At 42.6% G+C, this 12,070-nt stretch overlaps 1 protein-coding gene across 1 annotated transcript in view; it reads right to left on the bottom strand.

Annotated features, from left to right (window-relative positions):
- Positions 1-12,070, bottom strand: part of si:dkey-82f1.1 (DENN domain-containing protein 2A) — a 34,263-nt gene that overhangs the window by 16,185 nt on the left and 6,008 nt on the right. The window contains exon 2 of the mRNA XM_054619268.1: positions 2,711-2,797. Within this exon, the coding sequence (XP_054475243.1) occupies positions 2,711-2,796 (86 nt within the window). The 5' untranslated portion in view covers position 2,797. The remainder of the gene's footprint in view (positions 1-2,710; positions 2,798-12,070) is intronic.

The raw sequence follows: 12,070 nt of genomic DNA, 5'->3' as shown, positions 1-12,070 counted from the left end.
TAATTCAAACCAGATTAACAGAGGGAGAAAGTACAGTGCAGTGTTGTCAACTCTCATAATTTACAGTGCAATTATTTTCATAGAAATGTCAGTTGCTGCCTTCAGTGTACATAGCTAAGAGTCGTGCTCCCCATAGCTCTTAAAATTGGCCGCGCAACGTGAGCACTTACAATTACGTCCAAATAGATCTCTGTTTTATGAGGTAAACAAGAATTCTTGTTAAAAGAACTAAGACGTCTGTATGGTGCCTCTGTTTTAGCGGTGAGTCACTCCTAGAAGACAACTGGGTCACGGCTGTTTGAACTCTAGGTTTCGGGGTCAAAGTTTACAACACACACACACACACACACACACACACACACACACACACACACACACACACACACACACACACACACACACACACACACACACACACACACACACACACAGCTATTTCTGGAGGGGAGATAAAAGAATACACAGAAGAAGTTGAGAGGCCGAAATGTAGACGTGCATCTTTTCTTTTCTACTCCCGACCCTAGAATCTTTGCTTTGGCCTAAAGACCATTCATCAAATGATTGAATTTCCAACAAACGGAGGAAACGTGGCCTTGCTGGGTGACTTCTGATGACATTGCTGGATGTGAAAACCAACAGTCATGCAATCCAGAGGAAATCTCAGGGGGAAATTACTGAATCAAGTTTCCTCAGAGACCCTTGAAGAGAAGAAAAACGTTTATGTTGTAACTATGACCAGCAAGGAAACCAAATAGCTTTTTTATTTTTTTTATTGTTCCTTTGGTTTTATTAGTTTGCCCCGCTCCCCCTCTCTGCCTTTCTATCTCCTTTTGCGTCCCACAGTTGAAATAACACCAGTTTTTATTAAGCATGAAGCAGCCAAGAGGAAAAAATTAGGTCAAACAGAAGAGCCAAGTAAAGGAGAACAGGAGTAGGCAGGGGGGTCGAGTGGGGAATTAATACTGTATTTCCCGAGCTCTAAAACGTTTGATTGTGTTTGTGAAAAAATAGAGAGAAAGAGAGTTTTGCCAAGGATGGGTGGGACATGAAGATTGTGTGAGGGCGGAAGGATGGAGAAGAGGTACAAGGGCACAACACAGGATCAGCAGATAAGATAAAGAGTTTGAAATGGGCAAGACAACATAAAAGAGAAACAAAACTAACCTTGTTTAATTTAATTATTACTTTTAACCATCGCCAAAGAGAAACTTACTGAGCTTTGGGCAATGGTAGCTACAGTTACAACAAAAAACAGACATTTAAACCTTCAACTAGACAATCCCTGTTATTGGCACAAACCAAAATCCCTTCATTACAATCTAAATGACACTAATGAATATTGCAAGGATGACAGAAGGGACTATAGAGAATGGTCATAGAGGCATTAGACAGTGGCAGCAGGGGGGCAGAAACAGTATCTATATGCCAGATGGCCAACTCTGCCCTGCTCTCTAGCCCTGCTATTGTTATGCTGCTGACCCTAATGGAAAGGGGTGTGTCCAGCTTGCCTAAGAGCAGTACAGAACTATATGATGGTTATGGAAAAGTGCCATTTAGGCCCAAGCATCATGTGGTGGAGAATGTTTGGAGATATAAGATGACAGAGTAAAGTGAACCAGTGTATAGGCTCACAGCTTTTGTAACATCCTGTAGCTCGTGGAGGATCTGTTATTTTCAGAAGTGTTTTCCCCGGCTGAAAGTTGAAGGATCTTCAGATCAAATGGCTTCACCTTTAAGTCTGACAAAGCATGTTTTTGGACAGCTTGGTAGGTCAAATGGCACTCAAATGGCAAATCAGTTCTGGAATATTTTAAAAGGTGTTTAATGCAATTTAGTCATGTAATTAAATGCATTTTTTGACTTTCAGTCTCTAGTACGGGTGATAGAACCCACATTTACAATAAAAGAATTCAATTTCAAACTCTACACTTCGAGTTTGTAACACATGCTTTCTGTTAAATATTTGAATTCTCAAGCTTAAGCTGAGATAACCACAATGACATCATCTAGGTTATTTCTTTTCAGTTTTTGAGGGCTTCCTCCAGAACCACAGAACACATTGAATAGCTGTTTGGGATGAGTAGCACGCCGTGTGACGATGTGCAGGCCCCCTTCAATGTTTTATCTTTGCATTCAGGAACAAAATGTTGAATCACACATGAATTCTCTCCTAAAACTATAATGCACTGTTTACTTCTTTTCAATGAACCAGATTTTTTTAACACAGTGTTTATTTGTATTAATAATTCAATCCAAGGTTTGCAAATGCTCAATTAGCGAGTCAAACATCTAGTCTATATAAAATAAATAGTACTTTCACAAATCCACCAAATATAATGTTGCCCTTATTACTATAAACAAACAAGGCCAATACAAGGGGATTCACAGCCTGTACTGGCCTCTGTACTGCACCTCTGATATGATTTTGTGGGATATCGCTAAGAAGCTTGGCACAAAAAAAAAGAGTAACTGTTGCTTTTCCTACGGTATAATGAGGTAAAGCTTTGTGACGGAGAGCAGCTGTGTGGAGGATTTCACTTTAAGAAACAGTATCAATACCAACCAGCCAGTGTTGTGAGTAAAAGGTGATTTACTGTCTTGACAACTCATTCTTAAGAGCCTTGCTCAAGGATACTTTGACTATAACATGTTCTGAAATGATCACTGATTCAGAAAAAAAAAGTATTTGATTGTATTTAGAGGTACCTACCCGTTGACTGATTGGTAGATACAGTTGTCAGAGTTTGTACAGAGCAGCAGGGCCCTCCCACCAGTCATGGTGCTAGCAGCTGGCATCCTGCACAATCACACAAAGACAGGCACAGTCAGTAAGCACAATATATTTGTTTAATGGGGTGAGTGCTTTGCATGGATGGCAAAAGTCTGTTGAATGCAGAGCAGACCTAAATTTCAGTTTATAGGTCAGGAAGATGCAAAGAAAAACACTCACAGTCAAACGGTTGCATAAATTTAAACAGTTGAAAACATTCCAGCTTGTGTTTTTTTTTAACTAAATATACGGAGATGATACATAAAAATAGGCGGACATACAGACTGACAAATGAGAGTTAGGTCAAAAGAAGAGCTGCTTACCCAGGACTCCCTTAGGGGAAAAACAAATCTAACTCTACTGTGTGAATGTTAACTACCTAATAGCTCAAAGCTCTCATTTCTGTGGTAAGCAAAAGTCATTTTCTGAACCAAGCAGCAGAGTTGCAGACCTCACAGGTTGCACGCCGTCCTTGTAAAACTGGCAAAAGCCCACTTAATAAGGAATGGGAGGACACAGCTGAAAACCAAACTTCATCAGACAACACACATTAGGCTCCAAAACCAAGTATTATGGAAAACTTATGGAATATATGAAAAATCCACAATATAATATAATTAAGCTCCATTAGGAAAACATAACTGAAAGCTGGATGGCTGAGTCCAACTTTTTGAGGTAATCACTCAATGTCTGGTCTGTTCCAGAACAGATTTCTGGAGTATTTTCAAGACAAGAACTGCGCACACATTTTGTTTTTGCACTTCAAATCCTCTCCGCAAACCCTCCTTACATTCCAGAAAATAGCTTCCTTAATGTGACGTGTGTCTTCCAGCGCTTCACATTTCTCTCTTCTCTTTATAAACGGACAAGTAGTTCCAAGGCGACTGTGAGGGGGAGAAATTATTACTTGGTCCATTTGTCAGGGTATAATGAAACCAGATCCACTTGGAGCCATAGCAAGATCATCCGTATGTAACATCGAATTCGAGCCGCTGGTGCACAGCGCTCATGAGTTGGCTTATAAATGGTTGTGGAGGGTTGGCATGGAGCTAAAGGGCCTAGCCTCTGTCTGGCACAGATGTGGTTAACATTGAAGAGGGGGAAAGGTCAGGGCTAACATCTGTTGGCAGGCATTCACACATTTATTCTTAAGTAAATTCGCAGAGACACTCATACATGCTTTGCCACCCGGCTGCATACTCAAACCGAAAACCTCATATAAAAACACACCTACAGATTTCTACACATCCTGCCAAAAAAAGTTCATACTCCAGATTATGGATGTGTGTGCATGAGTGACTTCAACCAGATGTGCTGCGATACTTTAGGCTATCCGTAGGCCGTTAAACATTTCCTGTGCACAGCCTGGACCAAACCAGCCCCCCCCCCATCTTCTACCAGTAAACCTGCATTATCTAACCCTGACACTCTCCATTGCCCCCTGACTAGGTAGAGAATGTGACCTCTCATTCAGCTGAATTCCACAAATCGTTGTTCCAACTGGCAGTCAGAAAAAGAGCCACAATTTTCGGTGGATTACGTAAAAAAGAAAATTGCAGCCAAATAGCTGAACTCTTCCCTGAGTTAACAACATAATTGGCCCTTTGGGGCCAGTGTTTTGGAATTACTCTGGGCTTTTTCCTTTTTTCTCTTCCAGAATGAAGGAACGAATGGACACTACGGAAAAGTTGCGGGTCTCGTCTGGTAAGAAGTAGACTGAAAGTACAATGTGGAATTTTTTTTAGCTTCTAGTTGTGCTCACGGCTCAACTTACAGCCCTCCATTGCTTTGTCTTTAGCCCCCATCAGCCCCGAGGCCTAGCCCCCCCAGACAGAGGAGGAGGAGGAGGAGAGTTTGCGTCAGCCATCCACTGGCCTGTAGGCCCAAATTATTTTCAGCTGTGAGCCGAGCAGAGGTCACATGTTTGAGGGGAAACATCAACCGATTTTTTTTTTTTTCCTTTCCTCCCCCTCATGATTTTTTTCTGCTTACTAAAATTCAACACAGAAATGAAGAACAGAAATCCTGCGTGGAGAGGAGGGTGGGCAAGGGGGGACTGTAAAGAATGTATAGAGCCTCCTAGTTTTACAGTTTAATTTTTCTCTAGGTTGGGGAGGGTGTTGGATATCACGGGGGGGGGGGGGGGACGACGATGGGAGAGGGGGGTTGGGCAGACTGGGGTTGTCAAAACTAAAGAGGAAAGTGGATATTGCAAAGAATAATACAAGTATACTGTTGCCCTGTGAAAACAGTGTAGGCATGTAGGCTTTCCCATTTCATTGTTTGGAGCCCCAGGCCTTAAACAGAAAGGGCTGTTCAGTGGAGATTCTAGTGCCTTAAAAGGTGATCTGGTATTTTCACACAACTCTGACTTAATTCAAACTTGACTCACACATGCAAGACAGTGCTTTCCCGAACTCGCCTCAACCTGAGAAGAAGTGGTGTGTTGGCATCTCGTAAAAGCAGTAAATTTTGACAGCATTGCCAGTTTTACAGCGTTCGGTTACTGAGGGAACTCTTTTTCGGGAGCAGCAAAAGGGCTTTTGTATCCTACAGCTATTGGCAACTATTGTTAACCCTGACCCTCGGAGCAAAGATGGCCACCATAACAATGCAGAGGCTGAGGGAAGCCATCTGGTGAGGCCAATAAAAACATCACGGGAAACTGCCCCTTCAGCCTCAGCCCTGTGAGGTGTGACAGGCCAGGGACACAGTGGCAGAGGAAGTGGTGCTGTTTAGCAACTGGGTGGAGAAGATGGCAGCGGAGAATGTGTTAGAATGGATATAAGACACAATATTTTTGATGTTTGATATTAAAGAGGCAATTTACATTAATATTGAATCCTTCAGTCCTGCCATAGTTCATTCTATACCCAGAATCCCCTGCTGACTATAGTTAGTTTAAGCTCATTTTCTTTATGGCCTTCAGATAAAAAACATTACACCAATATATTCCATAAAGGATAGCCTCCAGTTCTGGCCTCTGATGATAACAGAATGGTGCTCAGTGAACAGCACAATGCCTTGAAGCCTTTTACAAGACAGAGATAGCATGAGTCAGGGTCAGATGCAGGGCATCAGAGCCAAGCATCAGTTTCATAACAAATCCCTGCTGGAGATTCCTATCAGCGGATGGCCTTGGACAGATTTTTACCAACATGTACTCACAGATACCACTTAGAGAAGGATGTTTGTTGTTTGTTTAGGCTCAAAGGCTGAATTATGTTGTTGTATTGATGTAATAAATAGGATCTCAGTTAGCGACATTCTCCACCTATTCTTAAAATGTACCGATAAGTTAAGTGGAGGAAAGTAATCAAGTGGGAGTTACATATGTGAGCAAGTATGATACTAACTAGAGGCAACTTTGGTATTTTTACCAAAAGTGGGGAAAACATTGGAAGGTTTGACCTAAGGGTAGCACTGCAGGGACCATGCAATACCTGCATCCAAAGGGCTGATCCTCCTCTATACAGTGGATATTATGGGACATATCAGCTATGCATTTTCAGACCCTTGTCAGGCCTTGTCATTATAATTAAAACTGTTCCAAACGGCCATATGTGGAGGTGGGGTGAAAAACGTCATTAAGAGTGGGTGAGATGTAAAAAAAAAAAAGAATTGTAGATAATGGCGCACATTTCTATCCAGTCTCTTGTGGTTTGTAGTCATTAAAAGTGACAGAACAAGTTGTGTGAAGAAAAATCTGAGAGCTAGAGAGAGAGAGAGAGAGAGAGAGAGAGAGAGAGAGGGAGAGAGAGAGAGAGAGAGAGAGAGGTTCAAACACTGCTTACATTTTCTCATCTCCACACATCTGGCCAATACAATCCCAATCTGTTCAACCATCTGACAAACACTTCTGATGAAACTTTAGATATACAGCTTCGACAGCTTTAACAGTGCTTTGGCTCAGCTGTTCTTTGAGCTAAACGGTAACTAGAGTGCTGATAGGCTAATGTTTAGCATGTACCGTGTAAATGTGTACTGCTAGAACTATAAGGAACTATTTCATAAATTCCGTGAGCTTCAGAGGTTTCTGGTCATACTAAAGTACTGAACTGAAGAAGGCAAAAGATGAAGAGTCAGGAAATTTTATAACGCATCAGGACAAATTTAACAAACAGCCAAATCGACTGAAAACCATTCTGACAAATTCATTCTAAAGAGCCATTTTAGATGGGATGATTATGAATAGTGTAACTGTCAACATCTAGGAACCCTAGATGGCTCAAAGACCAAGGGTCCTCAAAACCCCAGATCTCCACAGACCAGGCCACTACATTGACTCCAAACTCCACATATCCTGCCCCCCCATGTAAACTAAATACTATTTTACCTCACCCTGTTCATAGAGCTGTAAATGAATCCCTGATTCACAAAGACTATTGCACACTTGTGTACAGTTTGTTAGCCAGCACACAGATTACTCAGCGGCACACACATGCAGGCCTTTCATAGATAACACTTGGCCCATTTGGTATTTGTTATACAGAACACACACAATGTTGGATTCATAAAGGGAATAAAAGAATCAGCCCGGGCTCATAACATCGCAATGTTATGACACACACACACACCACATTTTCCACGAGTTCCTCAAGCTGTGTCAGTTATGAGTAAGCTTGTAACCGCTCCGTCATCAGGACTAAAAATAAAATAAAAAAATATCTCTCTTACACTCTTCGCAGTGCACTGCAAATGTGGAAATATCAACTCAGACACTGATATTGTGAGTACGCCTTTTTGGTTTGTATCTTTGTTGTTGAGCTCTTTGTGCTTGTTATTTTTTACTGTCAGTTATTGGTGATAATCTGACATAGTTTTGCTCCATGCAGGTGGTGCTGTCAGTGTTTCTTAGCTAATTTTATCGGCCCTTTGAGTTGTTGTCAGCGAGCTGTTGGCTGGCTGCTGCTGTAGTGCTCTGGAGGCCTCCCTGCCTGCCTCTCCCCAACAGCTGCTTCTCATAAAGATTTCATCCTCCCCTCCATCCCTCTGTCCAGCCCTGCAGAAACAGCTAACATCATGACATCACCATCCCTTGCTTGTTCTTCCCCAAACTGCTCTCTTTTCCTCTCTCTGTCATTTCGAAATACCTAAAAAGGGAAAAGTCGCTCACAGCCCACGCTGCATTTTAACACTTATCAGGACATGGAGTCACATAAAATACAACAAGCAAACAAAAAGAGCAGTCCCTAAACCACTTGGCATCTCCTGAGTGAGGTTTGAGGTAAAACTGGGACAAGGAGAGTACACGATATCTTAAGATGGATATTATATGCTGCAATGAAAAAAAGGATTATTTATATTCTTTCTTTTTCTTTCTGCACCCACGTTGAGGACCCTGTCCCCACAATATGTGACTCTCTTTAGCACGTGCCAAAGTCTGCAATCAATTTAACGCAGCACTGCACATTTAGCCTGCCTCTTTCTGGAATGGCAAACTTGGCTGCTTTTTTCCTCCCCGTCCTTCACTCTTTTCAATTCTCTCTTTCATTCCCACTCACTCTTTGAGTTGCAGGAACAAAAGTATGATGAAGGAGGACTGTTTTTTAATCCTTATAGCTTCTCATTCTCTTTCATACTAAGTCAGAGATTATTCATACACAGCCGATTTGTTTTGAGCACTGCCAGGTTGCCAGATCTGACATCAAGTGTTTGGTTTTGATATGCTGATTTCACAGTGACTGACATGATGCCTTGGCCTGGTAGGCTTTGGAACAGTTTTGCTTGATTGCTGAAGAAGTAGAAAAAGAAAACGTTGAAGGTAAATGAAGGGATGTATGGAGAGGACGAGGGAAGGACAGGGTTGGGCAAATAAACAATGGATTTTTTATCTGGGCTCTGCAGTCCCCCTCTCTCTTTTCCCTCTCTGTTTCTGTCTCTGTGTCCTGTACAGGGCCACTGCTGCTTTCCCAAGCTGATTTTATAGCAGGTCCTTGGACATGAGCCAAACAGGCCAATTCTATGACTATGTGTGCCTGTATCTGAGTGTGTATCTGCCCATGCACGCACTTGACAGCCAGAACGTGTGTTATAAGCCTGGAAGCTGCACACTCATTGAATTTATCAATTTTTTTCTGCATTCCATGTTTATCTTCTTATCTCTCTGTTTTCACACGCATTACTTTTCCATGCTTATCTTTCCGTTCTATATCCAACTCGGAATCTGCGCTGTATGATGCCTATCATCTGGCCTTTAGGGGAAAAAGACAAGTGCACACACACATACAGTGAATGCACAGGCCATCCTGCTGCCGAGTGTCCTGTTCGGACTTATAGTCCCCCTGGCCTGCTGTGCTGTGTCCTCTTGCCCCTCCACTTATCCCCCTGCTTCCTCCATTGTTAGGAGAGGATGGCCGTGAGACAGCATTGAAACTGGGTTAGCCACAGAACCAGACAGGAACTGATGGGGGATACCACAAACAATTAATTTCTCCCTGCGTGTATTTTTTGCTTATCAACCCACTCTAAATATAACACAACAGTGTCCATTGTTGTATTTCTAAAACGCCACACATATAGCATTTCTTGTTATTGTGGTTGCCGTTTATTACTGAGACTCTGAGGTGTCTACAGTCTATCCCGCTGGGAGCTGGAAGAATGGGCCAAAATATTACCTCAGAAAACATATAAACAAACCCTAATTATAATTGGGGCCTTGAGGAAGCCGCTATGGATGTAATTATGGCGCATATGCACAACCAAGGGACAAACTACTACACCATTACGGCGGTATATGCAGGAAATGAATAGTTATTGTCTTGTTTGTGTTTGTGTGCGCAAACTGACGGGAAGTGTGATGTGATTTGCAGGAAGTGTGAAAAAGATTGATGTCCTGTGTCTTCTGAAATTAAGTCATCAAGCTTTTGCACAGGGAGGTTTTGTTTGGCTTAAAAATTCACCCCGTACAGTAAGAACTTTAGTCCGCCGTTGATAAATGGGACAGCTCTGACTACCACAAGGTCAAAATGGCAGCAAACGGAAGGAAAACTCCAGACAAACTCAGCAAAATCCTCCTAAAAGTCCTTCTCACTCTCTCCACCTGTCAGAGTTTACAAATGATCATCCCATAACACTTTAACCACAGGGCTTTAATGGGGAAGGTCTCCCTTTCCCTTTGGAGTTTGTGGCTTCCAGTCCACATTCCACTGACTGCAAATGGTGCGGCTTGCAGGGTAATGATGCACTAAAGTCTTGAAGGTGATAAGCCCGTTTAAAAATACAAGTTTGGAGGTGGAATCTTTGACACTGTTGGCCTGATAAAAGGTGAAATGAAGTGGATAATTGAAAAAGATTTGTGGAAGCTTTTAAGCACAGAGGAGTTTTTCCAAACCTGGACTGACCTTGTGCGAATAAGATTGAATTATTCCACCTCCACAATGGCTTTAACCTAGCGCCAACAAACACAGAGAGGCCTTAACTAGCTCAATGAAGAGAAGAGAAGCCTCTCTACCAGAGAGAAAGACAAGATCATCACAATGAGAAGAGAAAGGTGGAGGAGGATGAATCCGTCTTGGAGGCAGAGCAAACAAATCTCTCTCCATCCCCCCATCTGGAATCGGGTGTCATGTTACGTCTCTTTGCAGGGTCGGAGCATCTGTCCTCCGAACTCCCTCCCACAGACATGTCAGCCCCTCCTCCCCACAGACAGAGAGCTCCCATCAGCACAGCTCCTGACTCATCCCCAGTCTGCTCCCAATTACCCCGCTGGCTCCACAGACCAGTGCCCATGCCAACACATCCCAGGGCCTACTTTTAAACAGCTCTCTCTCTTTGGCCTACACAACCCCGTCCCACACTGCCTCTGTCAAATACAAAAATCTGGTTCAATTGAAGCTGAAACACCACTCTAGCTGTTGGATTGTCTCACAGCATCTGAAACCACAACGCTGGAATTAGGGGGGGGGGGGGACTATTTTAATGACTTTCTGAAACAGACAGTCCCGCTTTACGCAATAACTGCCAGGTGTGCTGTGCTGAGAGACTAAGCCAGATTTTAAGTCCTATTTTTCTATTCATGTCTGACACATGCACTTGTAAATTTGAGTTGTCGGTCTGTCACTAAGTAGGTCGCTTGATCTATCCAACACTTTGGCCCGGAAATTTCTACAGACATCCAACCTCAGTTGATGATATACTCTCTATTCTACTTTTTGGGGGATCCTCTGACTTTTCCTCTAGGGCCAATAGCAGGTCAAACTTTTCACTTATTCAGGGGAATATTTCAACATCTACTTGATGGATGGGCACCAGGGTTTGTACAGATATTTATAGTTCCCAGATGATGTATTATAATGACTTTTGTGATCCCTGACTTTTCCTGTAGTGTCAACTGTTTGATGGATTGCCATGGAAATAGGTACAGACATTCAATCACTTTAGTGCAAATTTTTTAGCATGCTTACAAGCTAAACTAAGATGCTGAACATATATTTATATAAATACATACATATATATATATATATATATATATATACCTGTTAAAGATCAAATTGGCATTATGAGCATGACAGCTTAAAGTCACGTTTCCATTCGTGTTGGACAACAAAGCTATTCTAATTCTGAAAAGTCTGCCGTCCCTTTCCTTTTTTATGTAATCAGCTCACTTCAATCCAGAGACAAATTAGTGCACACACCATGGGCTCATCTGGCAGTGAGAAACCTTGGTGTAGGTGCACCTGCGGTTGGAGCACTGTGGTTGCAGCCAGCATAAATCATCACTGACAGTGTTAGTGAGGCCATTGACAGGAAAGCTCGCCAAACAAAAGAGGCCATGGAGCTCTGCCTGGCGTCGAGCCTTGCTGTTTGGCAGGCAGTGATGAATTTCAATGGACGGGGTAATTCATAGGCAGCTACAGGTTATACGCCGCTTCCGCCGTCTGCAACCAAAGCTGTATTCTGTTTCACTATTCCTTTTAAACACAGGACACAGACATGGCATGTTTTACACCTCAGATTATACCTATCTCTGCTGTTAACAACTCCCAGAGGGCCTGGATTTTACACATAAGGAAGTGTCATTGAAGACACCATCATTCAAGGGTAAAGCGAAGCAGTATTAACAGCATCTGATATTACATTGTGCTGACACACTATGTGGGATTCTTGAGCCTAATGGTAAAACCTTTCCTCTCTAAAACAGGCTCAGCCATAGTAAATGTGCAGCAGTGAGTGGACCTTCAGATCCTTTCAACAATAACCTGGCTTCTCCAGCACACTAACATTATTCTCTGGGCCCCAGATCAAATTTCTCCTCCAAGCCGCAGTCTCTGAGCTGAGCTCCAAAGCCAAAATCCTCTC

The sequence above is a fragment of the Anoplopoma fimbria genome, chromosome 19 (genome assembly GCF_027596085.1).
Source record: "Anoplopoma fimbria isolate UVic2021 breed Golden Eagle Sablefish chromosome 19, Afim_UVic_2022, whole genome shotgun sequence".
Lineage (NCBI taxonomy): Eukaryota > Metazoa > Chordata > Actinopteri > Perciformes > Anoplopomatidae > Anoplopoma > Anoplopoma fimbria.
The sequence above is the reverse complement of the archived record's forward strand: the minus strand, read 5'-3'. Positions and strand labels throughout refer to the sequence as shown.